General features: G+C 41.3%; 2 protein-coding genes across 4 annotated transcripts; both read left to right on the top strand.

The window, feature by feature from the left end:
- The first annotated feature begins 15 nt into the window (after positions 1 to 15).
- gtpbp6 (GTP binding protein 6 (putative)) lies at positions 16 to 5,577 on the top strand. The gene is made up of 8 exons (XM_022238623.2): positions 16 to 164; positions 690 to 1,460; positions 1,784 to 1,873; positions 2,466 to 2,695; positions 3,406 to 3,614; positions 3,820 to 3,968; positions 4,252 to 4,410; positions 4,805 to 5,577. The coding sequence occupies exons 2-8, from the start codon at positions 727 to 729 to the stop codon at positions 4,956 to 4,958; spliced, it is 1,725 nt and encodes a 574-aa protein (XP_022094315.2). The 5' UTR covers positions 16 to 164; positions 690 to 726; the 3' UTR covers positions 4,959 to 5,577.
- Positions 5,578 to 6,306: 729 nt separating this feature from the next.
- rundc1 (RUN domain containing 1) lies at positions 6,307 to 25,049 on the top strand. Of its 3 annotated transcripts, none has more exons than XM_022238469.2 (15): positions 6,307 to 6,489; positions 8,076 to 8,233; positions 13,714 to 13,858; positions 14,824 to 14,916; positions 15,245 to 15,352; positions 15,992 to 16,144; positions 16,442 to 16,594; positions 17,578 to 17,679; positions 18,004 to 18,143; positions 18,766 to 18,874; positions 19,443 to 19,538; positions 19,988 to 20,107; positions 20,744 to 20,934; positions 21,842 to 21,936; positions 22,506 to 25,049. In XM_022238469.2, the coding sequence occupies exons 2-15, from the start codon at positions 8,109 to 8,111 to the stop codon at positions 22,610 to 22,612; spliced, it is 1,737 nt and encodes a 578-aa protein (XP_022094161.1). In that variant the 5' UTR covers positions 6,307 to 6,489; positions 8,076 to 8,108; the 3' UTR covers positions 22,613 to 25,049. The 3 variants fall into 3 exon arrangements, 2 of the variants coding, with proteins under 2 accessions (XP_022094161.1, XP_022094160.1); XR_015423600.1 differs by lacking the exons at positions 6,307 to 6,489; positions 8,076 to 8,233 and adding an exon at positions 9,859 to 11,171 and having other exon boundaries at positions 22,506 to 24,779; positions 24,826 to 25,049; XM_022238468.2 differs by lacking the exons at positions 6,307 to 6,489; positions 8,076 to 8,233 and adding an exon at positions 9,859 to 11,171.
- Positions 25,050 to 26,508: the final 1,459 nt, after the last annotated feature.

The following is a 26,508-nucleotide window of genomic DNA, read 5'->3' as shown; positions in this document are numbered from 1 at the left end:
CAATTTGATGTAAAGACGGCTTGCCCACGCGCCCTTTTCAATGCTCCGTATCTTCACACACGCCCTCTATAGTCCAGTTGGGTACCGTCCCGCGGATCATGGATGTGGGCAGACTAGACAACGTGCACCGACAGGGCCCAGGAAATTGTCAACGTAGAGCCAAGGTGATTTCTTTAACTAAGGGCTACTTTTCTTAGCCATTTACCAAGTATTTTTGTCTGCACTAATTTGTATTTAGTCTGAAGTGTGAGTTTGGCGGCATTGTTTACTCTGAGGACCCAGTAATTTACTTTGGTCTTACTCGACCTCTTGGCATCTTTTTCAAACTTGCAACTCTTGCAATGCAAGACGTTACCTACAGAGGGCGCGGTTTCCCCGATTGCCGGGCCCCAAGCAAGGGTCCTCGGTCCTCAATTTTCGTCTGCCATTTCAAGATTTCCTTTATCATATCCACACATTTACTCATATAAATAACTACCATAATAAAGTCTTGTGTGCGTCAAAACTTCAAACACAGGAACGTTCAACATCAGGGCTTTTTATCAGGGAAAATAATTATATTCCACCTCTCTGAGTGTGGTTGGGGACATGACTGACAACTGATGCAGGGATGGCACAACGATTGTCATGTCATCAACTGACGCACTTGACTGGTCAACTATTTGGTTTCTTTTTTAATTTCTGGCCAGATCATGCAACTCCACAACCTGGCTGAGTTGAGTCACCATGGCAGCTCTAAGGATCATGGTAAAAACAATTCTAACCAGAGGGGCACTTACTTCATACCAAACAGCTGTCACAAATTACCAAGTTCTTCCAAGGGCCTTCCGTCATACTTGTCAAGGTAGAACTTATGTTTCTTTGAGACCCAACAGAACAGGTGGAAGGTTCCATTCTCGCACATCAGCAACAGTTCAGTTCTTGCATGTGAAACTTACACAAACATTGTTCCCAAGGTCATCGTATCAAACGGCTCATTGCCTCTACCGCAAGCACAAAAAAGCAAAAGGGCACCAGACTACTGAGAGCTCAGGTTCAAATGAAGTAATTGTTGAGGATGGCTTGGATGAGTCAGAATGGGATGTGATCTTCCTGCAAGAGGACCGCATCGCCGAGGAGGTTGACCCACCTCCTCTAGGAGGTCACCGCTTCTTAGTTCTCCAGCCCGACCTGAAGGTTAAAGGTACCAAACATGGGCCGGATACTAGCCCCCAGCTACAACTCGAGGAGTCCATCGCCTTGATCGAGACCATCCCGGGCTGGAAAGTCGTGGAGGGATTAGTGCAAGGGGTAAAGGAACCCAGCAAAAAGTTGGTCTTTGGGAAGGGGACTCACACCCAACTGACAGAGATAATCCAATCCAGGCCGGAGATCACTGCCGTCTTCCTGAGCATGGAGAAATTGAGTGCCTTACAGCAGAAGGAGCTTGAAGAGACATGGGGAGTCCGGGTGTATGACCGGTGAGAATCACGTTGTGAAGAGAACATTGTAAGAGAGGACCATAGCTACATGTACAACAGGGCAATATTAGAGAAATTCAGAGATACTTTGTACACTTTGGAGATTCTGAAGCTTTGCAATTCCTAACGTAGTCTGTTTGATAAAACAAAGGTTTTTAAGCCAATCCATTTACGTGTTTAACTCTCCCAAATTGTTGGTTGTACCATTTTTTTCATCACTGTGTTGTTGCCAATGTACGTCCAGATTTCTGAAATCATCCATAATTGTTTTGTTTTGTGTTTGAATTTTTTCTTGTCAACATAAAATGTTTTGACCTCAATAGATACGCTGTGGTGCTTAAGATCTTCAAAGAGCATGCTCACACTAGAGAGGCCAAAATGCAAATTGCCTTGGCTGAGATCCCATACCTGAGGTCAGTCTTTTGCTGTATGATTTTAGTCGAGTTCTTAAGTAGTACTCCAGTGATGCGGTCAAGTACTTGACTTTATTAGCACTGTCATTGCAGAAGGCTTGAATGGAGACTATGTTACTTAAGATGTACTTGTGAAGCTAAGCTTATTTGAGAATTTGCAATTGTGCATCATTCATAATTATCAATAATGATAAAGGGTAGATCTAATTCCAGAATTTCGGGGGAGGGCAAATTTGTTTTGGTTGTGCCAAAAACATTGGAGATTTTTTCACGTCACGTCCATTTAGGGCCTTTCTGAGGGGTGAGCCTATTTGGGTGCTTTTATCCGCTTTATGAAGGAAGGAAAATGAAAAAGACAAAAAAAATTCACCTTTGTCATTTAAAAATAAAAATTGGCTCCCAAAATCTGCTTTAGTTCAATTTCAACACTTTTGTTTTCAAGCAAGAAATTAATTGCAAGAATAAGACTTTCGCCATTGATGAATTAGACACTGGTACATCACTTGCGTATTGCATGACCAGAGACCCTCACAACTTATCCAAATCATGTCAAAATGTGTATCACTATTTTATTTCAATTTTTTTTTATCAGATCCCGTCTGCGAAATGAGTCTAGCAGCATGGATCAGCAGAGGGGCGGGCATTCCTTCATCAGTGGGGGAGGCGAGACCTTCCTGACTGTACAGCAGCGTGTCTTGAAGGAACGGGAACAGAAAGTGCGAAAAGCCCTGGAGCAGCTGAAGAAGAAACGAGGCCTTCTCCGCAGTAGCAGAACCAAGAAGAACTATCCAGTGGTGTCAGTGGTGGGATACACAAATGCAGGTAACTCGAGCAGGTGAAGAATGCAGACCTCATCCAGGGTTGTGTTCGAGACGTTCTTAAATAACCACCACAAGACCATTCTGAAGTCACACACTGTTGAAATGAGCTGCAACAAAACTGTTCCTTTGTCATCGTTACTTGTGACTAGTCTTGTGGCTGGTCTGTTGTCTGGTCTCACATCCTAGTGGATCTGCCACAGCCTACATGCCTGCCATCATGCTTCAATAGTCTTAATGATAATATTCCTTTTTTTGTACTTGTGTGGTTTCTGTGGAGCCGGTGGGTTGGGTTGTAGCAACCGAGGGGTGTGTAGGGGAGGTGTGTGGGGGATGCACCATCCTCCCACCCAATAATCAATTCCAAGCATCAGCAAGTAGAGCTTTGGTCTGCAAATGACTCCAAATTTAGTACATAAATGATATACATAATTCCCCTGAAGCATGGAATGTAGCGTACCATGGATAACTTTGTGAATTTTAGACAACATGAGGTTGTGAACAAGTTAGAAGACGGCAAATTGACTATGGCACACACCCCAAAAAAATGCCTTCACTACGGTACTGCCAGTGGGGGCCTGTAGTTCACTGAGCACCTTAGAAAAACACCTGTAAGGTGTGGCATCATCAGAGGTCTACAGAGGTCTAATAGTCCATAGCTTTATGTTTGTCTTCTTTGTATCACTCGAAAATCGGCCTACCCATCTCCATCAGGTAAGACAACCCTCATCAAAGCACTGACCGGCGACGTCTCCATGCATCCCAAAGATCAGCTCTTTGCAACATTGGACGTGACTGCTCACGCCGGTACCCTCCCCAACAGGATGCCTGTTATCTACATGGACACAGTCGGCTTCATCTCAGCCTTGCCTCATAATCTGGTGGCATCTTTTTCCGCCACTCTCGAAGATGTTCTGCTTTCCGTAAGTCAACTTGATTTTGTTAAGAACTCTTCCATATGTACAAGGCGCAGTATCTCTTTAACCCAGTTTAAGTTTAGGCCTGTCAGGATTTATTTATCAAAGTGCATGTGATTTCTATACAATTAGGAATGTTCAGAGTTTTAGATTTAGAGAGTTAGTTGATTGCTTTCCTGTGATTGACGTGTTGTGGTTTAATCGACACCAGGACATCATCGTACATGTTCGAGATATAAGCCACCCAGACACAGTAGCCCAGAAGGAGAAAGTTCTTCAGGTTTTGTCGGAACTTGGCGTATCTGATTCACTTATGGATAACATGGTGGAAGCCTGCAACAAGGCAGATAAAATTCAAGAGTAAGTTGAAGTACTTTTTTAAACTTCACCTAGGAGAGGTGAATAAGTGAATTGGTCTGTTGAAGTAGACTTATGTCGTCTTCCACTCTAGGTGTGCGCATTAGTTTTAGTTGTCGTTCAAACAGCATTTTGTAAAATGTACCTCAAATCTCAATTACATGTCGAATGCATCACAAAATTTAGATACTTTTTAAAGCCATTCTGCTATTTTATCATCATTACTATTTGGTTTTGTGAAAATCCAACGTTTAATGCTTATTCTATTCTGTCTGTATCTAAATAGACCTGCTGGAGCAGAGCATGAAACTTCCGGCATTGTGATCTCGGCAGAGACGGGGTTGGGTCTGGACAAACTCAGAGACTGTATTGAAGCCAGACTGTTGGAGGTGACCGACATCATTCCTTGCCGACTGGAGATACCAATGAGTGGCCCACATCTGAGGTAATGCGGTGAATGCTTTGAGCTGGTTTCTTGTCTTTGCCAAGACTCACACCAGGATTTTCTTGAGCGTTTAAAACTGATAATGTGTCATGGATTGCCTGATCAGTTAGGTACATTGTATTACAAATTGCCATGAAATTCCTTGACATACCGGTTTTAATCAAGTACACCGCAAGTACTCCACATGTATTCAAGTCCTCGACTGCTACCCCACAAACACATGTTGAACACTTGAGAACCCCAAAAGTTCTCTATGACTACTTTTTCTTTTAATTAGTCTGAAATTCCATCCAATATTCCACAGTGACAAAAATCCCATGAACCCTTGCGGAATAGCAACTACTCAAGCTGTTTTTTTCTAATTTTCCTACATTTTTGTTTTGCCCAACTCCAGTTGGTTGTACAAGGAAGCCACAGTCACATCAACAGAGGCTGTTGGCACCGACAACGATGCACAAACCATGATAGTCAATGTCATCCTAAGAGCTGCTACCTTTTCCAAGTTCCGGTCGAAGTTTGGAGATTTGCGAAAATCAAGCCCAGGCTGATATTTTAGTCCAACTTTGATCATGCATAAGATAAGACCTGGATGATATTCCATCTTCTACAAGTACATGTATTCCTGTTACATCCAGTGTGTATCAATTATTGTACAGATGGGGATTAGTACCTGCTAATGTTGATTACTTGAATGAGTACTTCAAAATGTGGATGCATGAAAGTACTTGAATTAGTACCTCATGAAAGTACTTGAATTAGTACCTCATGAAAGTACTTGAATTAGTACCTCATGAAAGTACTTGAATTAGTACCTCATGGAAGTACCTCAAAGTGAATTTATTAGTTCCTGAAAAACACTCAACAGTTGTTACTTCTGCTCTACATCTTTCCTGTTAGTAAATACATGTACGTGCACTTCTTGCTTCCGGGGAATAATGAGCAAACGTTTGACTTCTAAGACTTCCATTTCGATGTCAATTATGAAGTTGCCAGAGTTTTTCTCTATTTTTGTATATTAAATGTATTCAGAGCAGTTGTACCACAGTAGGAATGCATGCAGAATTAAGTTGCATAAGATTATATTTTTGCTTATTTTTTTGTCAAGTTGGAAAAATTGTCAAATCATTTGCACTGTTAATGTAATAAAGTCTCACAGTGATGCTTAAACAGTGATTGTGTCCACTCTAGTTTTTGTTTGTTTGTTTGTTTATTTTTTGGTCTTTGATTGGTTTCCTTGTTTTTTTTAGCCGAAAGATTCAATTTCCTGTAAAACTCACTGATGGCCAAATTCGGTTTGCTCAGAGCAACTCTGAGAGAAAGAAACACGAATTTAACTGGTAAGAAACATTGAAAAGGGGACAAAATTGTCTTTCATCAAAAGTCGGTAGGCGTGTACCTAGGAGAATTTAGGAGGTCTAACCCTCCCGCATCGGACAAAAAAAGATAAAAAAAATAAGAACTAAAGTGCACCAATATCATTGTAAACAATGTATGGCATGTAAAATATTTCAGCATTGTTTGCCCTTGTCCGCAAAAAGAGACATTAAAAAAGCTCTGCCCCCCCCCCTCAAAAATTCCTGGATCCGGCCCTGGTCGGGTTGGTTTATCCTGTGGTTTATCCAACGGTGCAAAGAAATTCTTATATTCAGGTATAGCGCCCTCTGTTGAAATTTTTCTGCGCCCACGAATTTACGTCACTTTTTAGAGGGGTCATAAATAATGAAGTTAGTCTTTTTTGCAGTCGATTCGTGATATTTCAGATCATTCACTTGTGACGACGAGATTATCGCGCACCGATGAAGAAGAATTGCTATATTTTTAAATATCATATTCCACTTAAAGGGCTGTTAACATGTTTCATTGATATTTCATATTTCTCGTTTTCGAGGACAAACCATGAACAAACTTGTGATGATCTGTGAAGTCTAAACCTGCTCGTAATACGTCTATAAGTGTTTCATTCGTTCGTCTCCTGCCTCGACCAGTGGTCCCATATTTTTCTAGTTTTCTCCCCTTTTCACGTATTAAAGATTTGTAACTCGTGACAGGTGAAAGGATGAGGCTCTTCTGAAGGCAGAGGTAAGAGCTTATTTCAAAATCGGTTTCCAGACGCTAACAGATCTATGATACATAAAAATGATGTTTGTTTGCTTAGACATGCAAGAGCTGAGCATGCCCAAGCGGCCAGCCCACACCGCACCACATGTACATTAGGACAACATGGTAATCCAGCCTCTTTGATGCGTATGATCACGGAGGTCATCGTGACGGGTGTCGTAAAGAAATATTTTTCAATGCCATCCACTTGTTCCTTTCAAAGTTTCATTCAACTGAATGCATTTCATTCTCTGTTTGCATGGTTTGTGGCCCACATTCATGACATTTACATGAGTACATTGTATGCTCATAATACATGTATGTATAGCGCAGTGGCTGTTGTTATGGCAGCCGTAACGCATCTCCCATTTTCTATCGTTACGGCAACTGTGCAAGCGCGTCAACTTAAGCGCAGATTTCAGACTTTATTTCCAAATAATATTGCCAAACCTCTCTTGAAATATTCAGTTTCAGTCAGTTGTGACTTTTGACATGTTCATGCTGTTGAACCTTTGTGAAGAATGTCAGTGTAATTAAAGTTTTTAGTTCTAATTCCAAAAACTTGGACGTCCAGAAATTAGATGCAAATTTTGCTGAGTGTATCCTAGCGTGTGGAATTTGAATAAACCTCAGAAAACTCCACATTAACATTTAGGAATTTCTTCAAAGTTGATCAATTCTAATAAATCATTAATACCCCCACTAGCGTACCCAACCACAAGTTGGTGAGAAAACTATTGCATGGTTTTGGGCTGCATTGAAAAAGATTTCATTTTGCATTTTAAAAAAGGGGGAGGGAATCAAGCTGAAATACAATTTCATTGGAACTTTGTAACAGGTTCATAAACCTGAGATACATGTATGAACAGGAGTCTTTAGAGAGCTTGGTGAAATTTCTCGTATTGTAAAATTTGAGGTAAAAATATTGCTTTTTAAGGCACTAGAAGCCAAAAATCAAAGTGCGTTAGGTTTGTTACGCCATGCTACATGTAGGTATCAAAAACACATGCATTATTGAACCGCACCAAGTGAGGGCGGTCTCATCCTTCTAATGCTTAGGCATATCATGGAGATAAGTACATGTAACATGTAAGAATGTCGGGGCACATTTTGACAACTGTTATAATTTGTATGGTATATTGTCGCACTGTAGTGCAGTGTCCGTTTGACCGTGCTTACTTGTGGTTTTTTACTTCAGACACCCTGTCATTGTATCATCTCATACAGTGCTATTCTGTTATTATATTTGCACTGACCTTTATTTGGGAATATGTCATTGTTTAAGAGATAAATGTCATTTGCTGCAGGCCTGTATATCTTTTTCCTGGATAATGAAAGGTTTTCGTCCGCTTTAATTAGGGGACCGTTCCTCCCGCTTCTGACATGTGACTGGTCCGCTACGTTAGTTTATTTTCAAGAGGGAAGTTTTTAGTCATTAATCTCTTGTGACTGCTGAAGAAAGGCCTTTATTTTCACAAATGTACATGAAAGTGAAGTGATTTACTGGACAGAAGATGCAATGGAATGATCCTGGATATGTAACCACGCATGTTGCTTTCTGTCTGCAGGTGTAACCTACGGCAGTATTAGACTAGATCAGGATGATGGAAGAAACGGTTCTGACCGATGATTCTATGGACGACCAGTATGACCGACCCAAGACGCGCTGGGGACCAGTCGGAGCAGTAGCCAGTCCTCCTGCCTCAGTCATCTCAGCAGAAGACGGGTAATGTGCTTTTACAGTCTTAGCCCCTGGCATGTTTAACCCTAACACTCCTCAATCCTTCACCTGTTGGAGGACTGAGGAGTGTGAGGGTTAAATGACTTGGCTGTGGCTTACAATAATGTACAAGTCTGTGGGAAATGGCTGCAGCCACTAGCTTGTGGCTGTCAATAGTTATACATGCTTTTCTAGTCATAGCCAAGTAATTTGGACATGTCTTAGGCTAGCTGAGCAAATCAGTGAATCTTTTTATGCACACACAATTCCCTACCATTGCATGTAGTCATTCAACCAGCTGATCGGAAGCACCTACATGTACGGCCAGTGGGAGTTGCCACGCCCACCTCCAGAGATCTGCCCTTGGGGCTTCTGTCAATTGGAAAGGGTGCTGAAGAAAATAATCTTTTTGTCTGAATTTTCGTAAGGTAATTGTCTGACAGAGGCTACCATACCAGAACGAAGGGTTCAACTTGAAAATCATGCAATTTTTCCACAATTATAAATTTTTAACAGTGTTTAACAGAGTTTTAACAGTGTACATGCCCCATTTGACCTTTTTTTTCACAATGTCGATTTATTAAAGTTTTGTTTAGCTGTCTTAAAGCTGTAGAGACTGATTTCAGGCAACAGAGAGATGGTAGGATTCTGAAAGGTATCAAAATGGCGCTGATTGCATTTGGAAATGAACTCTTCGTATATTCAAGCAGTGATGTCAGCTTCGTGATGCCTAGGCCCAAAATAACTGCCCAGGCACCCAGTAATATTGAACAGCTTTTGTTTGCAATAGTCAAAACCTTTGTCAACTCCCCAAATTTGTGCAGTTTCTCAAAATTGACAGGTTGACTGAATAATTGATCACAGGCGGCTGATGGACATGTGCATATATTTAAACTGTAATTTTTATGGACAGTTTTATGACTTCAATGTCAAAGTCTCCATGAATTTCAAAATAATACTGATCTCTTCTTTGGCAGTAAGCATGGTCTACATGTACATGTGCATAGTATTTCAAAATATGTAACTTATTCTGCGTTTTCTTTCACCTTTGTCTAAGTGTAAGGAGGTAAAATTCAACAGAAATGCCTGAGGTGATCACTCAAATCAGTGAGGTGAGCTGCCTCATAGTTGAATAGACAGGAGAAACCCGGATGTACACGTACATGTGTATAGCTTTTCAGCAGGTGCAATGAATTGAAAGTGTAATTAGTGCTTTGTGCTGGAAAAATTAGGTTCTCCTATATGTACATTGCATTTTAGTGTAGTTTACGGAGTAATTAAAAAATTGTTTACGCTGATGGAAGTAATTAATGGTAATAGGCCCACAATAACCCAGGTCTTTGTTGAAGAAAAGAATTTAATTAGCCAGGGAAACTTCTTGTGATTGTACGTAATACACCTTTGAAAAGTCAGCGGAAATTGTGTTTAGGTTGTAAGTACATGTACATGTACTTAAATGTGAATATTGTATAGCGTTCTGGCACACAGTTCACCAGTGCATGGATCATGTACATCCACAGTGTATTGGGATGTATCAAAACACAGGACCACTCTTGGCGTTCAGAGCTAAAATGCATAATATGTGCATTGAACCTTGACCACATGAAATGCAACCGTTTATTTATGCAGGCTGGAGAAGCCATATGGTTGAGATCCAAAGACCATAGTCTCTATTTATGGGGTCCGTGCGTGTCCGTCAGGATGTAATCTGTGGCTCCGACTTTATCGAAAAGGAAATATTGGACGTCTCTACAAAGAACATTGTACAGTCTGGACATTAAATGTACCGGTAAAGATGTGTAGTGTTGTGTTAATGTGCCCACCTGTACGTGAAGGTACCAGTGTATATTACTGACTGTGTTGGGAAAAACCATATGTCGTTATCTTGTTTGATGCAAGGAGGAGACACTGGACAGCAGAACTCGAACTGTGGAACTGGTTTCATGCGTGTGTTCATGTATGCCTTCTAGATGAGCTATTTCTGATCATACATAGTACATGTAGCTGGCAGATTGGATTCATCTGAAATGGCACCTGTATGTTAACATCTGCCAGACTAAAATCTGGGAGTGGAGTTGCAGGTGAAACATCAGCGTGTTACCCTAAGGAAGCCCTGAGGACCAAGGCTTTAGCGGGAAGGGTATCAAGGTAGCAGTTAGACACCCAGTTGCCCGCTTTGGACGTCCATCTTGTACATGTACCAGCACATGAATGTCCACATGTTGTAAAAGTTAAATGTACATGTATGTATGTGCACAGCAACTTGGACCCCGGTTTCAAATTTCAGCCAAATTATGGTTTCCCAGTTTTCAAATTCTGCTAAACTTGTGCTGAGGACACAGAAGATGGAGTTCAGCTGCACACGCAGCGTACCCTTGGATCGTCCAAACGAGAAAGCATGTCTCACAATGTGATATTAACTGGACAGCATCAAACCGCACATGAACTGGTACAAAACAAAGCTTGTGGCTGTTGCAGACCCATGCAATACACTCATACCTGCCACGGTACAGGTGCACATCTGCAACTTGGTGTTGGTAAAGGGATAGCTCTGATACATCCTGTCCGCAGCTTAAAGTTTTCAATGCATTTGAGAGAAGTATTGCAGGAAAATAAAGAACTCTTCTGTCGTGAAAGCAGAGAAATCAAACTGTGATAATTAACTCTCGGTCACACACCAAACTTAAGATGAGGCAACTGAGAAATACAGAGGTGAGATACTGGTAACCATGGCAACTCTGAATCAGCATACTGGAGGCATCAGTGAACTGGACAATTAGTCTTTTGAGTATCATGCCCAGGATAGCTATATCGCAATGCTGAGAACCATACCAGATGTCATACAGACCCAGCCCTGTGCTGGCAGGCTGGATGCCAGACCTTTTCAGGTTTGCCGGCTATACCTGACCAGCCAGTGGAGTAAGCAGGCATTCTCTAGTGACGTGTGAGTACATGGTACCGATAGTAAGCAGAAGATACCTGTGCCTACATGAATTACAGGTGACAAATGTACGTTACATTGTTGCACGAAATGTAACCATAGGAGAATTAGCTTTCAGATTTCAGCTACACACCGGTACATACATGTATAGAACTCCCTAATATGACAAATACATGTATTTAAAATTTATACATGTGTTAATTCCAGAAGTTAGGGGTCCATTTTTTGTGTAAGTCATTGTCACATCTGACATACATGTGTGATTGTGTAAGGTCAGAACACATTTTGTAATTTCCAAGAGTGATGAATCAATGCAAATTACATGTACCTGCCAAACAAATAGTAATAGTTTGAAATCAATTCCGGTGATATTTCCCTGTCAAATAACAAAGGTCAGATATAACAGAGACACAAAAATGTCACACTTTTGGACCCTTAATCTCTGGAATTACCCATATACCGGGTATACAGATATATAACAATTCATGTATTTTACAATTCATTTCTGTGCACAGCTACCATTATGGGTATACCCGGCTCCCCTGTTTGTGGTGTCCAAGCTACGTGTATGAACACCATTTGAAAAAAAACGGATCTGCATTGTAAATCTGCGTTAAAATGTGCACACAAATCACCCAGCCAGCTTTTTGCCAACAAAGAATAATTTTGCAAAGAGTTTTTCCACATTGCTCCTTTCATAGCAGTGTCTTTGTATGAACCAACAGTTGATCCATTGTTGTAGCTGTGATCTTACGGTATTTCACATGTACAGGTATTTTATCATAACTGGTAACAGTTTTCGACACATGTGCCCTCTGCCTTCTTTTTCAATGCATCGCTTGCCTGTCCGGCAATATGTGAAAGGACATGTGGTGAAGGAAAGTTACACATTGACAGCCAAGAGGAAACGGGCCTGGTAATCTGGAGATTAAAATCTGAATTGAGTTACTGGATCCCAGGCCATTTAAATAAAACTAGGAACAGCTGTCAAGATTCACAGGGCCTTCTTGCCTGGGCTTTGTTTTAAACCGGAGATGAGTGTGTTTAGGCTCCCAGCTATTGATTGAGGCCAGTGATATTTGTGTTCATGTGCACTTCACAATATCTCTCCCATCCCCATTTTCTTTTTTTGTTTTCTTTTTTAAATGCATTACCGTCTAGTCTTCATTTTCATATTTTTATTTTTGTAATTACTTGTATGGTTCGGTAGAAAAATTTACACTGTTGTTGACATTGCATGTCAGCAGAATGTAAATGAGGTGTTTTTTATCAATTTCTTACTGCTATTATATTTTTTTCATCACCTGAGTAATTCATTCAGGGATAAGCGTGAACCGTACCCGCACTTTCTGTTCACTACAGTATCATATTCACCACGTACGTGTACATGAACACCTGTGATGCAATTACATACGGGCGCATACATGTATTTGTGTTTTGTCAGCTACGGTATATTATATACACATATAGTAACTTGATCAGAGGTGTCGTTTGAGATTGATACACGGCTGCTGTTACCACACTTCATGGTAGGTGGTCACAGACAGTGTTATACAATGTATGAAGAGAAAGTAGCGCCAACTTTAGACTTTCGAACCAAAATACAGTGTACATTGTAGCTGTTCATTACATGTGCAGCAGAGCGTGCAGCTATTGCGTGCTAATTGTCCATGAGCACTGATGCATTTCACCATTTTGGTTCCAACAATTGAGACACTTACATGTACAGTGTATGTTGCAACTCTCTCTCTATAAACAGTTCTGGTTACAGCTTCAGACAGCTTACCAAATACAGTACCGGTACATACATGTACCTGGTAAGAACATGCTTGAATACAAAACTGGTCTGTTATTACGATCACGGGCCAATTTTATAGAGCTGCTTACATGTAATCACAAAATTTTCTTAAATGTAAAAACTTTGCTTTATAAACAAAGGTTACCAGCTCAAACTCTGTGTGATTGTCATGTTAACCAAAAGAAACTTAATTACCATTCCAAATCAGTATGTATCACATGAGATTTTGGCCAGTATCCTGATTTGTCAAGCAAGATTTGTTCACACAATAGACAAATTTTTTATGCTTAAAAGCAGCTCCAGTTTCCAACCGGTACCTCTGATTATGAAGCATTTTATGGTTTACATAAAATACCAATGCATGTGTCCCATGTATCCTCTGTCATGGGGCAGCCATCTTGCTCTTGTACCATTCAAAGCAATGTAACCAAACTGAAGCTGGAAAGAAAAATAGTCTGTTTTCTTTTATAAATATGTGAACTTGTATTACTATTGCTGATAGATCTACAGGGAACAAGACAAACATGGCATCATCACAATAAAGGTCTATGCCAGTACACAAATGTCTCTCTGAATTTCTGAAATGAATTCTGGGATATGACTGGATTTAACAAATGAATCATTTATTTCAGAACTTGAATCTCCAAACCCATGGGGTAGCTTAATTGACACTCGAGATGATGTCACACAAACTGACCCATATGTTGTGGTAATCACTCATCCTTTATAGGATGTGTTTTTTTGCAGTCATGTGACCATGGTAGAGCAGCTGCAACATCTAGAAGAAGAACAGGAGCAGCTGAACTCGTCGCTGCTCGCCTTGACGACACACTTTGCCCAGGTTCAGTTCCGACTCAAGCAGATCGTCAATGCGCCCATCGATGAAAAAGAGGTAAGCCACTCATTGTCTGTTCAAGCAGAGAGACAAATAAAGACCTTTTGACTTTGCTGAGTTTCTCCCAGGCGATCGACCACCTCATGCCAGAGGATGTCGAAACAAGATCTGGCAGTTTGTGTTCGCCTCGAGCAGGAGCACCCCCTCATCAGTTGAAAAAAGTCATGCTGGTAGGGAGTGGTCATTTTGTTCATAGCAACTAGCGACGGGCACGCAGTACATGTTTTTCGTAGTCGTTTGTGAACCAGCGCATTTCAGTTTCCACCAAAGGAGAGTCCGTCGCTAGGAAAATAGCACCCTGTATTTGTCCCACTCAGGGCCTATACACACAACTCACCACACCATTACAGGCTAACTCCCCCGGGATTGTGCGCTGGAGTGTTGAAAAGTGCAAGGCTGCAGTAAGAAATGTGATACAAATACTGTTCAAATAACTCTTAGAAATCAGTATTGGTGGTGTCTGGTTGTATGGAAAGTTGGCAAGCAGTTAAGTACACATTTTAAAGGGCTGACAAGGCCATTGAACATTTTGTACATGTACCGGTATATAGCAATGACTATACCGTCACTATTGTTGCATCAGCTGCATTATATTGCATAGCATATTGACCAAAACACGGAGATACATGTAGACCTACCCAAGTTGACTCACATTAGGATCGGTGAATGCAGACTTGTATTATCTAAATGAGTCAGTTTGGCCTTCCAACAGCGCATGCTTAGAATGAAGTGCATTGGAAGGCATCAGGAACAGCGATACTCACATGAGTTCATCCTAATCAGCACAGCTGTATTCGAGTTTCCGACTCGCGCGTCCTGAACATGGTCACGTTCGTGTGCTGTGTTCTCCAGTGAAGTTCTGTCTTTTTGAATCACTGAAGTGGGTCATTGTAGAGATTTGTAGCCGTAATCCACCTGCGTTTCCATAGTTACAGTACTGTGTTCTGTCTTATTCTGTTCAGAATCTACTGAAGGATCTTGAGGAGTTTGCATTCAAAGGCTGTCCAGACGTCAGAGGATGTCGCTCACAAGATGCTCAGATGTTGGAAGATGCAGTAAGTCTCTTATTGGGTTTTACTCTAAACACCTCAGCCACGGATTCTAATCTTGATTGGCCAGGAGCATGCCATGTGGAGTGTGCTGCTATATACATTTGTTGTCATGCAGAAAAAGTGCTTCCCAAAAGTACTGTAGGGTAGCCTGAGTTGACATTCGAGCTGAGCCATTGACCTTTGACCTGGGGTGTTGACCTAAGTCGTTGATCTTTGGCCATAGTTTTTTATCTTTGGCCTTAGTTGTTGGCACTCCGGCTTGAGTTGTTGACCTTTGACCTGAGTTGTTGACCTTTGGCCTGAGTTGTTGACCTTTGACCCCACCTAACAGAGTGAGAAGGAGCATGAGAGTCGTATCAGCCAGCAGCGAGAGAAGCAAATGGAGTTGATCAGTCAGCTTAAAAGTCAGCTGGATGACCTGGAGCAGTTTGCTTATGAGGTAGGCTTTGTAGTAAACTAATTCTGAATGGGTCTAACAAAGTGAGTCATAATCTACCGGTATTTTGTACTCATGGGACATTCATGCATCAACAGGAACGTTTCACTTTGTGTGTCGACTGTTGTGAGGTAGCATACTCTAGCAAAAACAGTAAATTTGCTTTTTCTCAAATGTGTTTGAAAGAATATATATCAAGCTCTTTCTTTTGAAATATGACTCAATTTGGTGTCCTGTCATAGATACAGACATTATGTTGGATAAAGAAATAAAACTTACTGTTTCTTTCTGCACTGCAAGATTTGACAGAAGACTTGAAATCCCTAAAGTAATTCTAGCAACTAATGTCTTATTTTGTTGGGTTGAGCCACAGGTAGCTGCTCTCTGATGCCATGCTATGACAAGGAGAAATATTTATTTACAGGGCAGAAACTGTGTTCTTGAAAGGAATAAGGCAATATATCCTTAAAGGGCACTTGTATTAGAAAATCAACTTGTCTGTGGGGACAATTCAATTGGCATTGAGGCAAAGACCAGGGCCATCAAGGCAATTGCCTCTGATGCCTCCTGTGAAGTTCTTGCCGTGCATATGTCTTTTTTGGACACCTGATTGCAGCGTTTATCTCGCCAACCAATTTCTAGGAGGGAAGTGGAGAGTTGCCTCAGAACATGGTCCTGGAGAAACAAAACGTCATCATCGAAGAGCTGAAGAAAAAACTAGACTTGAACATCGGCGATATGGACAAACTGACGACAGACGACTTGAGGCAACTCGTTGACAGTGCAATCGGCAGGGTATGTAGTTTTCTTTGGTTCGTCATCATTTGTCCTGTATCTTTTTATCAAATTTTTGTTCCATCAGCACACAGACTTTTTTAGGATCTCCGTTCAGATCTTTTATGTGATTATACCACGATGTTGACATGAGAATCGTAATGTTTTCCTAACCAAAACTTACCTGAACAACAGTGAGCAAAGGCAAAGACAGCAGATTAGATCATTGTTTACCCTAGATGTTTTATTTAGCCGGAGTTGCTCCATACAAATTAAGAACACCGAGATCAGTTTTCCTCTAATGTTTGTTGCCGATAGATCGTGAATCCCGCCAAGGTAAAGGAGACGGTCATCAATCAGCTCAAGAATCAAATCGGTGATCTAGAGAGATTCATCTCCTTTCTCCAGGGAGAGCCGTCCACGCCAGGCACGACCGCCCCCGACAGCTGCTCCTGCCCCGTCCATGCCAAGGTCAGTCCACCTGTTCCATTCACTGATGCTTTGTTTACCCCTGTTTTTCGTGTGGCCTGTATTACCAACAGGGGGTCATGCCCCCTTCTCCGCCCCCCCCCCAAAAAAGGGAAAGGAGCGCCATTTTTTTGACATACCGAAAAACCACATTTTTTGGTGTGTTTCATTTCCTTTTCAAAAAGTGTGTAAAATGCCCCTAAATATAGACTCACCCCTTGAAAAGGCCTCTAAAGGTCACATGGACAAAGTCCCATTTTTTGCCCCCCTCAAAAAAATAAATTAGGTTCTGGCTCTGTCCTTACTATTACAAGGTGTAAAAAGGCCAAACAAGGTTACGCTAAGGAGAAATTGAGAGACAAAAAAAGGGAACAAGCCCACAAAATAAAATCAGTATTAATCTCTGTGTTGTTTGATTATTTAAAGCTGTCTTTGGCAATGCAACTTCATTGTGAAAGCTGCATGTTTACATTACGCTCAATCTAGGATGGGTTGCAGGTGCATGAGATAACTGGACGGAGCCTTGAAATTCCAAAGTAATGCAGTACAGTGTATGCCAGAAGAAACTTGGAGTGTACATCTTGAAAGTAACTTTGGCATTGTTCATCCAGTGGTACCCGTGGGTTTTACCCAGAATATTCCTCTGGGGTTTTCCTCCCACCTCTAAAACTGTAACTGCTTCTTACTGTCTCCCCTTTACTGATGTTGGTGAATGTGGGTCGTTTGGCGGCTGCCTGAGGCGCCCTTGTATGCCATCAGCTCAACCATGTTTAAATGTATTCATTGTTCCACACTTAATGTCTTCATTGTACAGTGCATTTGAACATATCTATATGAAATTTGCACTTTATAAATGAATAAATTATTATTATTATTATTACCTGATATGATTATGGGAAACGACCAATGAAATACCTGTACCTGAGTAGTTAAGTTTGCGCAGTGAGTTAGTAGTGTTAAAAGACATTGACGACTGTCTGGTGCAGGACGATACCATTTCTGAGGCAGACTCAGAGACTCCAGATTGCTGTGTCCATCCCAAGGCAGACAAGATTGGAAGTAAACAGAGCACAGCTGAGAGAATTAAGGTCAGTACACACTCCGGGTCATGCTGCGTAGAACCAGTGATTCATGGCTTGTAGCCTCAAGTCAAGAAGAGATCGGTAGACCTTCTGTGTCATGCCACATAGAACCAACGATTCATAGTTTGCAGCCGCAAGTAGACTGGATTTAGTTTGGGACATCCTCAAAGATAGATCGCAAATTTCTGTACAAAGTATTTTAATAATCCCTTGCGATTTTGCACGTTGTTCCATGAGCTCTTTGGGTCTACACCTTCCCACTGTAAAATCTTCATCAGTTCAACAGCTCCATCCAAATAACTTCCATCATATCCCATCTCATCTTGTCAGAACATGCGTGAGAACCATATCTCCTCCATGAGGAAAGCCTTGGCCTTGCTGCAGTACATGGCAATCACGCAGCTGGGATGTGGCACCGACAAGCTCAAAGAGAAGAAAGCCGCCAAGCCAGACCCCACAGAGGATTATCGGTAAGGAATTAGTCTTCACACCTAACCACCTTGGCTTGCTTGCTGGGCACCATCCTCAATCCTTCAAAATCCTCCAATATTTCTTGAATAGGCGCCTTTGAAGGGTGCTGTCTGCCTCAATCCTTCAGAACCCTCCAGCAATTCCTGTCATTATGTTGATGCAGTGCAAATGGTGCCTTGGAGCAGTTTGGAGGATTTCATGTAAATTGCGGGCCTGAAAGTATGCATGACTGAGCATAAACAACGCAAGGTCTAACCCACAACCTTGAGACAATGCATCCTTCACAGTCAGCAGTGCAATTTTGCCATGCAGCCTCAATCCTCCAAACTCCACCAAAACCACCCAGAGCATTTTGGAGGATTTTGGAGGACTGGCGGGGGTTAGGGTTACCAGAATACTCACTGGAAAGAATTTAAGAAAAAGGATTCGTGACCTGCCACCTCACTGGTACCTGTATATGAGCTAAACAGATCCAAAACCCACTTTACATCGTAGATCTACGTAAAAACAGTCAACAGTGTATGCAGTGTTGGAATAGAGCAGATTTCCCAATGCAGATTTTGTCTTTTTCTTGAAGAAGTCAGTGCAGTTTCTATTGATTCTTCATTTTTTTTTATTCAGAGAGCTGCTGAAGGTCCTAGATGCTGCTGTCAATCATGTGATCATGTTGGCACGGCAACAGCAAGAAATGCCTGCCGAGGATAGCGACTACACTAGCGATTCATCAGATGTAAGTAGACATTGGGCATTGTCTTTCAACGCGCAAGAACGAACCAAGAATTGGATTGGTAACCAGAAATTCAAATCAGCTTTCTTCCAACTTGAATATATTTCAGTGTAACGTCATTCTGCCAACGGTAACTTATTCTCCTTGACCTCTGGAACTGTCATAAAAAAAATGCAACGACTAATTACCAAAAGGACCCAAATACTGTCAGGTACATGAGTATTTACCCAAGTAAGACAATTCTCAGGAAGCAATTATTAATAGTCATAAGACAAACATTGACCCTTTTATGGTTTAACAGCACAGCTGTGCACAAATGTCCGCGGCCACTCCTGTGCATGTGTTCTCTATGTGGAACACAAACATGCACGGGTTCAGCGTGTATACAGTTGGCTGTTGGTAGCACGCACAAAATGACCCAGGGTCTTTTGTGCAGTCTTCTTCGCTGCATTTGGTTTACCGCACAATGATGCACATGAAACAGTGAGGCACAGTTGTTGGGCAGCACAAAAGTGCAGCCTGATATTCCTGTGAGGGCTACTGATATGACCTCTGACCTTAAATTTGACAGAGTCCCGTCAGTAGACCCTTGGACGATGTCAACGTTGCGGTACGGAGAGAACTTGCCCCTGCACTTCGAAATCTCTTTGAACATGGGATGTTTAAAGTAAGTCATTGAATTCTTGGTTCACCCCATGGTAGCACCACGTACAGGTGCATTTTACTTACCCATGTTGGACACATTGGTGTATTTCTGTTTGTTTTGGTTTCTTGGGTGTAAGTTTGAAATCTACCAACAGTCATTTATCTTGCTACTTGGGTAGACTTCTGAGACTATTTACATCTTATGTGTTCTTGAATGAAATCACAGTTAAAACTAATGAAAAATGCTAAAACTGAAATGGAATCAAGACAAATGAATTTTTAAAAAGAAGGGATTTTATAATTATGCATTAAGCTGAGGTTTAGATTGCTGCTATGAACAATGCAGAGTTTACAACAATGCTATCAACATCTAACTTTTGTTGGATCGTAAGTTTTAAAGTCCTTGAAAAAAACTCTGTTGTCAATTTAGATTTATCACCATTTCAAATCGAATCTTTTCTCTCGCTGTAGCATTCAAGTTCCAGCGATGCATTGATGACTCCAATCACAGCCTGCCTTGCCACCCACCGAAACACTTCCAGCCAGAAAGGCCATGCCTGGGACCTTTTCACCAAGTACTATGATATCAAGGTGAGATGGACCACTATTTTTGAAAGAGTGTACAGATTAATCTAAAGAGATGCCACGGCACAGCTTTAACAGGTCCGCTCTTAAGATTCACACACACCTGTAGTCGGCAATTCACAGCATCGTATTGGTTGAAGAGGCATTTAAGGCAGGTGTACCACCTGTCCACGAGTTATGCGCCACCGCGGTAATGGCTTCTAGTATTAAATATCAAATTCTGCGATATCTTTAACTTCCATGAGCGGAGTTTTGTCCCTGACTGACTTCTCTGGTGCTTCTTAAAGCTTATGGGAAAAATGTACCAGCTTGCTTGGGAGGAACTTGAACCAGTGACCTCCAGCTTACTAGTGCAGACAACCTTAACATTCCAACCACTATTTGATGTAAGAAGGTTATCACAATACGGATACATATATTCACGCATATTCTCATCAGAGAAAAGCTAGACTGGAATTAAAATCACACCACCATTAGAAACCCGATGAAAGAACACGGACTAAGACAGTTTGATTTTTGGTATTGTTACTAAAATCTTCTCCTCTTGCCTTCTTACACATGCAGGTTCCCGAAAGATTCAGTGCCTGTTTTAGATTTTTTTCTTTTACACCCAAATGCATTTTGCTTGTCTTTGGTTTTCAGAAGGGGAAAGCCTTTGCAATGTCCCCAGCCAGGAAGCTCTCGCAAGCTTTTGATATTGACATCGTTGGAGGTACAGCCATCACAGCCAAGCAGACACTCCTAGCAGCCGTAGACTATGTCAGTGGGTCTCACGAACCACTCAAGAGAAGCAAGGAAGCGCAGTTCAAGGCATTTGTCTCTGAAGCACTCAAGTATGTTAATATCTCTGTATGCACTACCCATTCACAGAAGGTTGGGCAGTAGTCAAGTCCGTCACTAGTCCTCACATGGCTATCACAAGTCCTCACTTGCCCATCATAAGTCCTCACATGTCCACCACAAGTCCTCACATGTCCGTCGCAAGTCCTCACATGCAAGTCTTCTCAATTCCACCACAAGCCCTCATATGCTTCTGGTCTTCAGCCAAGTCCTCAGCTGTGCAAATTGACTGCGACGAGCATTTTGTCTTCAAGGACTGTTCCTGAATTTAAAGCATAACAAGAGTCATATAATGACGATTGCTAATGCACACTGTACGTATGCATGCTGTTACTTGGGTTGTGATCAGTAGCATTGATTCACCTCTTGTTTACTTATTAACCTTGATTAACTTTGATTAAACCCTTCACGGCCGGATTATTTTGACCGCGACTGCTGGGCTGTGGTATGCCCTGATTGGAGGGCTTTGTCCAGCAGCAGGCCCCATTGAACCACCAGCTGCATGGTGAATAGACTGTATGTGTGGTATGCACTAATCCTCACACAAAGGTGCTGAAGTAGCAAGTCCTCCATGCCGAAGGGGTTAAACTGGATTGGCAATAGTGATAAGTTCTTTTTCTCAGCTCCTGCCGTCTTGTTCTCTTTGTGTATTTTTGTGTTGTGATGAGAACAAATGAAATAATAATAATAATCTTTATGAATTTGAATAATCTTGGTAAAGCTTGATTAGCCTTGATTAATCCTAACAGTCCTCAATCCTTCACCTGTTGGAGGACTGAGGATTGTTAGGGTTAACCCTGATTAATGTTGATTATCCTTGCTTAAACTTGAATATCCCTGATTAAACTTAGTAGCCCAGATAAACCGTGATTACCTTTGATTGATTAACTGTGTTAACAGTGAGCAGAAGCTGGCTATATGGTGTCGTCTGATCAGTCGAACCTCCTCCCTGATTGATTACTACTATTATCCCTGGAGCTTCATGATCAAGAATGGTAGGTGACTTTTTAAAACAAATTTTAGGGATAAACGTGATGAATCACCAAGCAGTGTCCACGTCGGAGGCATAGAATCACATCTCTCTCACAGGAGTACAGTCAAACCTTGTTACTAAGAGCTCTGATTCTGAGCAAGGAAATGTTTAGTTCCCAATCCTATGTTTTTCATTGCTTTCATTCTCGATAATACAAGGTTCCTGGTAAGGTACCTTGCCAAGTCCGAAGGATCTCTTGTTAATGAGGTTGGATTGTGATGTAAAACGAGACATGGAAAGTACTGAAGTGAACAAAGACTGTGATAAGAATGAACATGATACATAAAACGGAGCTCAACAGGTGCATGGGCTGTCGGACTTGAGTAGGTAAATTAGGAAGCAAATTACAAAGTCTAGTATCCTGTCTCACAAACTATATGCTACACTGACTCGCATGCATTGAACATGATCAACTTGGTATGCTTTTTGGAATATTCTTGTTTACTTGAAATATCCAATGGGCTCATTACTTTGCATGTTAGCATACTTTCTCCGCAGACGAAAGTGATTTTTGTTTTAATGTGCTCTCAGGTTTTGACGGTGCACTCCAGATTCTGGACAAGCTGAGCGAGATCCAATTCAGACTGAATGTGGACATAGCCGTGCGACAGTTCTACAACATTAGAGATGCCTTCTGATTGGTCAGTTGCATCGGTTTGTTGCATCGACCTTTGCCTTTGATTGGCCAATAGTTTCACACCTTGTTTTAGATCTCAAATCTAGATGCCCAATCTAGTTTGAGATATTCTCACTTGATGTCCAGGACTTTGCCTGATTGGTCACCGAACATCTGTAAGTTTTCAGACAGCTGTATAGAATCAATTTCTGATCAGTCAAAACCCATCTTGATATCAGATACCACTTGACATGACTACTTCTCTAATTGTACAAAATTTCAGTGTTGGTGTCAGGTCGAAATTAATAGAAATGTTTAGTTATTGTAATGCCCTAATCAATACACTAGAAATTAACATAGGATAAAGAAGAACATTGACTGCCAAATATTCGAGATAATTTTTCCAGTGTATATTATGGCATTCAGCGCAGTTATTCTCAAAATTGGAATTCTATTTTTAATGAAATGAGCAAAGAGTGAATGAATCTGCTATTGATGAGCGTTTTTCATTTGAGCACAAAGCGTTCAAGTTAAAATTGGATCTATTTATTCTGCCGGTTGTTCTGCCTGTCAGCTTGCGTTTTGAAGTGTTTCACTTTGGATTTGAACTTCAAGCCTCTGTAAGGAAGACGTGATTCAAGTTTAATGTGTTTCAGTTTCAAATAATTGTTTTTAAAATTACCTTGGTCACTGCCTTGATATCGCAGGTTTAACATTCTGTGTTGTTTGACGGATCCTTTTCGGTCTTGATTGCTTCCCTGTTTTGCTTGATAAAAAGGGAAATTCATGGATCACCTCAACAGCAAGTCAACATTGTCTTAAGAAAGCCTCAAACACCGCAATTTAATGAATTCTCTATTTTTACTTCAAAGACTGAAGACAAAATAATTTATTTAATGGAAGGCTAATGCCAAATGGTTTATGTTCTTGTAAATAGTATGAACATGTATATGTATAAATTGGTGGTAATTTACACAAGTATGATATAAAACTTTAACCCTAACAGTCCTCAATCCTTCACCTGTTGGAGGATTGAGGACTGTTAGGGTTAAAGTGTAATTTATTAATTGGAAAACCATATCAAACATGATTCAACATTCATTGCTGAAGACATTCCCCTAATGACATCACGTAGAAGCCGTAGGTCATTGGCAGGAGCTTATTCGTCTTGACACTTTTTAAAGACCAGAATGCACCACAACTTGGTCAATAGAGTATGAAGTGGTACTTAAGTTTATGGGGTTTATTTGTTGCAATTACCTGTATGACTTGACACATTTGCTTGCAAATGTGCCTGCGCAGCTGCAAGTTTTCATTTTCCATGACAGAGGATGGTATGCAATGTCTTCTGTCAGATTTCCACATGCAGTGGCAGCAAACCAAGTTTTCACATGTGACAACAGATAACATTGACCATTCCGCTGTTGCATTGGAAGCTTGTAGGCTTAGTAACCTATGGCTTGTTTCATTTCGACTGCGCTCACTATTTCACTGTAACAATTACCCAGATAAATCTCACTGCAATCCAAAATATCAATGCTAATTTTTAGGGTTTTATTCCTTTCAGCTGTGTTATTTGTACCATAGTTATTTATTTGCTTTTCATGTCAACAGGTTTCATTTTGTGGTCCATAAATATGGACGTCTAGCGACAGCTGATTTCTTTTGTTCGTACATCTTTGAGCCGATGTGATCTACCTGTAATTAACCTACAAGAAGGCACCAAAAATCAATACAACACGTGTACATCTTGAATGCAAGTTGTTTGCATTTCAGCACTTCACATCGGGGAGGACCTGCACTAACAGGGGGGCAACAGGCTCTCCCACCCCACGCCGGTGGTTACAAGGGGTCCTCTAAACAGAGCTCAAATTGTGTTCGCTGGAAACCATTTTTGACAGTACTTATAGTCACTTGGGATGAAGTCGAACTGTGTTACACAGTTCTGAGGTGAATGTGTCATGTGGACAATTATTTGTGTACAAGGCATGAGTGCAAGAACCAGCACATTAACCCACACTCGCACGTACTCCATTTGTTTACTCTTTTTGGTTTAATGATGTCACGTTTCGGTATTCTTTCCCACAAGTTGTCATTCAACTTCCAGGAAAGGAAATAAGCTACCTGTATAATGTCGCAGTTGAATACACTGTCATAGCAAGTAACAAAATGGGTCAAGAGTTGAAGAGGTGGAAAAAAAATCATTTCCTTTAAACAATATTCAGAGATACAGAGAAGTACTGTAGTGTTAGCATAAATGTGAAGACCTGTAAATTGACTGAATTACAGGGGTTTGTGCAAGTGTAGGTAACACGTTATTCTTCCAGAATAATTATTTTAACACTCTGTGCAATATTCAAAGTACTAGTTAATTTACTTTAGGGGACTTAGGGTAGAAATGTGTATAAACCTGTATTTTTCTGTGCAAATTAAAGTTGTGTTGGATTCTTGAAAACAGAGTTTTTTGCAGAATATTTCATTTCTTTCAGTAGACTGTTCCAATTTGTGCAGATTTTAGACCTCTGTTGCATCTGTTTTCAGATTCAATCATCTACATGTGCCCCATGGAGTTGAGGTGATATCTGAATGTATATTGGTCCATTCATGGGTGCAAATCCCTTGGAATGGGGGTATATATTCCCCCCTCCCAACCTTTTGAGGGGGATGGGCTATTGAATCATCCCCCCACTTTTTTGTGGTGTGCAAAACTTGAAGTGGATTGTGAATGATTCTTCAGATTCTAACAACCAAAATGCATTCATTATCACTCAAAAATGGGGAACAGTTCCCCAAACCCATAGCTATGTCATTCTGAAACATATTACAGACGTACATAAATATCATAGACATCGACCTGTACATGTCACCGGGTGTCAACCCCCCCCCTCCAAATTTCCACGGCCAGGCAAGTCACCCCCCTTACCTTTCCCCCATCCCCCTCCCTCAATTTTTGGTCCCAATTTACGCCACTGGGTCCTTTGAGCAGGGATGAAACAATGCACGGTGCCGTGGTAGGAATTTGGATATGTGCGTTATTACGCTGAAATGTCCTCTCTCTTAAAGGCACATGTATAGGGTTAGATTTTGAGGGTGCCCCCTCCCACCAAAATGGTGACTTCATCTCTTTATTTTCTCAGTGTTTTTTTTTCTTGGCCTTTTGCCTCAGTTACTCTTCTTTGGTTTTTTTCATTCTTTCTTTTTTAGGAGGAGACAAGCCCCCCCCCGCGATGAAGCCGCCGTGGTAATCGAATCGTACTTTAATGGAGCTTGAATTGGTTTAGTGCACCCATAAGCCAGGCACTCCGTGCATGACGTCACCACGCTAAACTCACGCTGCATCCAAAACCCATTCCAGAACCGACACACTGCAACCTCCTGCCTCTAAAACTGGACCTTCTTCCTAACTCCGTAACGTGATGCCGATTAATAAAATGTATGAATAAACATACAGTTATTGGCGAAAATAGCCAGAGTTGCTGAAAGCGCCATTAAAACAAAAACCAACACCACACTGCAAACAACACGTGGGTGCGGTGGCACATGTGGGTAGGGCCTACTCAGCCATGTCAGCACTCGGTGGTCGCTTTAAATCCGTTTATTTTTGTGACTTTGTGTATCATCAAGACAATACGTGAGAAATTACTCTCTGGGTAATCGCTGGCACACCTAAGGAGTAAGTACAATGTATGTTGCTTTTATAATTGCGCACTTACACTTTACAGGAATAAAATTCATAGGCCTTGTCCAGTAGCCTACCCCCAGAACTGTGGGGCTGACGTCGTGGAAGCGCGCGGGGTAGTCCTTGAGACCATGGAGAAAGGGAACGGCCATGTTGAGACTAATCCTAGGAGTTGGACTGGGATCAACACTAGGTATTTATGGCCCATTTCTGTGAAAAAGACATGAGTAACTTCATTC

This window comes from Acanthaster planci, linkage group LG21 (genome assembly GCF_054643075.1).
Source record: "Acanthaster planci isolate LZ-2023a linkage group LG21, COTS_SCS, whole genome shotgun sequence".
In the NCBI taxonomy this organism is placed as follows: domain Eukaryota; kingdom Metazoa; phylum Echinodermata; class Asteroidea; order Valvatida; family Acanthasteridae; genus Acanthaster; species Acanthaster planci.
The sequence above is the reverse complement of the archived record's forward strand: the minus strand, read 5'-3'. Positions and strand labels throughout refer to the sequence as shown.

Bases quoted from the DNA above. Each gene is read 5' to 3' on its own strand.
- gtpbp6 (XM_022238623.2), top strand. From the start codon at position 727: ATGGCAGCTCTAAGGATCATGGTAAAAACAATTCTAACCAGAGGGGCA. The intron at 1,461-1,783 runs GTGAGAATCACG...TGACCTCAATAG, and splicing joins GGAGTCCGGGTGTATGACCG to ATACGCTGTGGTGCTTAAGA. The intron at 2,696-3,405 runs GTAACTCGAGCA...CATCTCCATCAG, and splicing joins GGTGGGATACACAAATGCAG to GTAAGACAACCCTCATCAAA.
- rundc1 (XM_022238468.2), top strand. From the start codon at position 11,044: ATGCTGAGAACCATACCAGATGTCATACAGACCCAGCCCTGTGCTGGC. The intron at 14,917-15,244 runs GTAAGTCTCTTA...CCCACCTAACAG, and splicing joins CTCAGATGTTGGAAGATGCA to AGTGAGAAGGAGCATGAGAG. The intron at 16,595-17,577 runs GTCAGTCCACCT...TGTCTGGTGCAG, and splicing joins CCTGCCCCGTCCATGCCAAG to GACGATACCATTTCTGAGGC.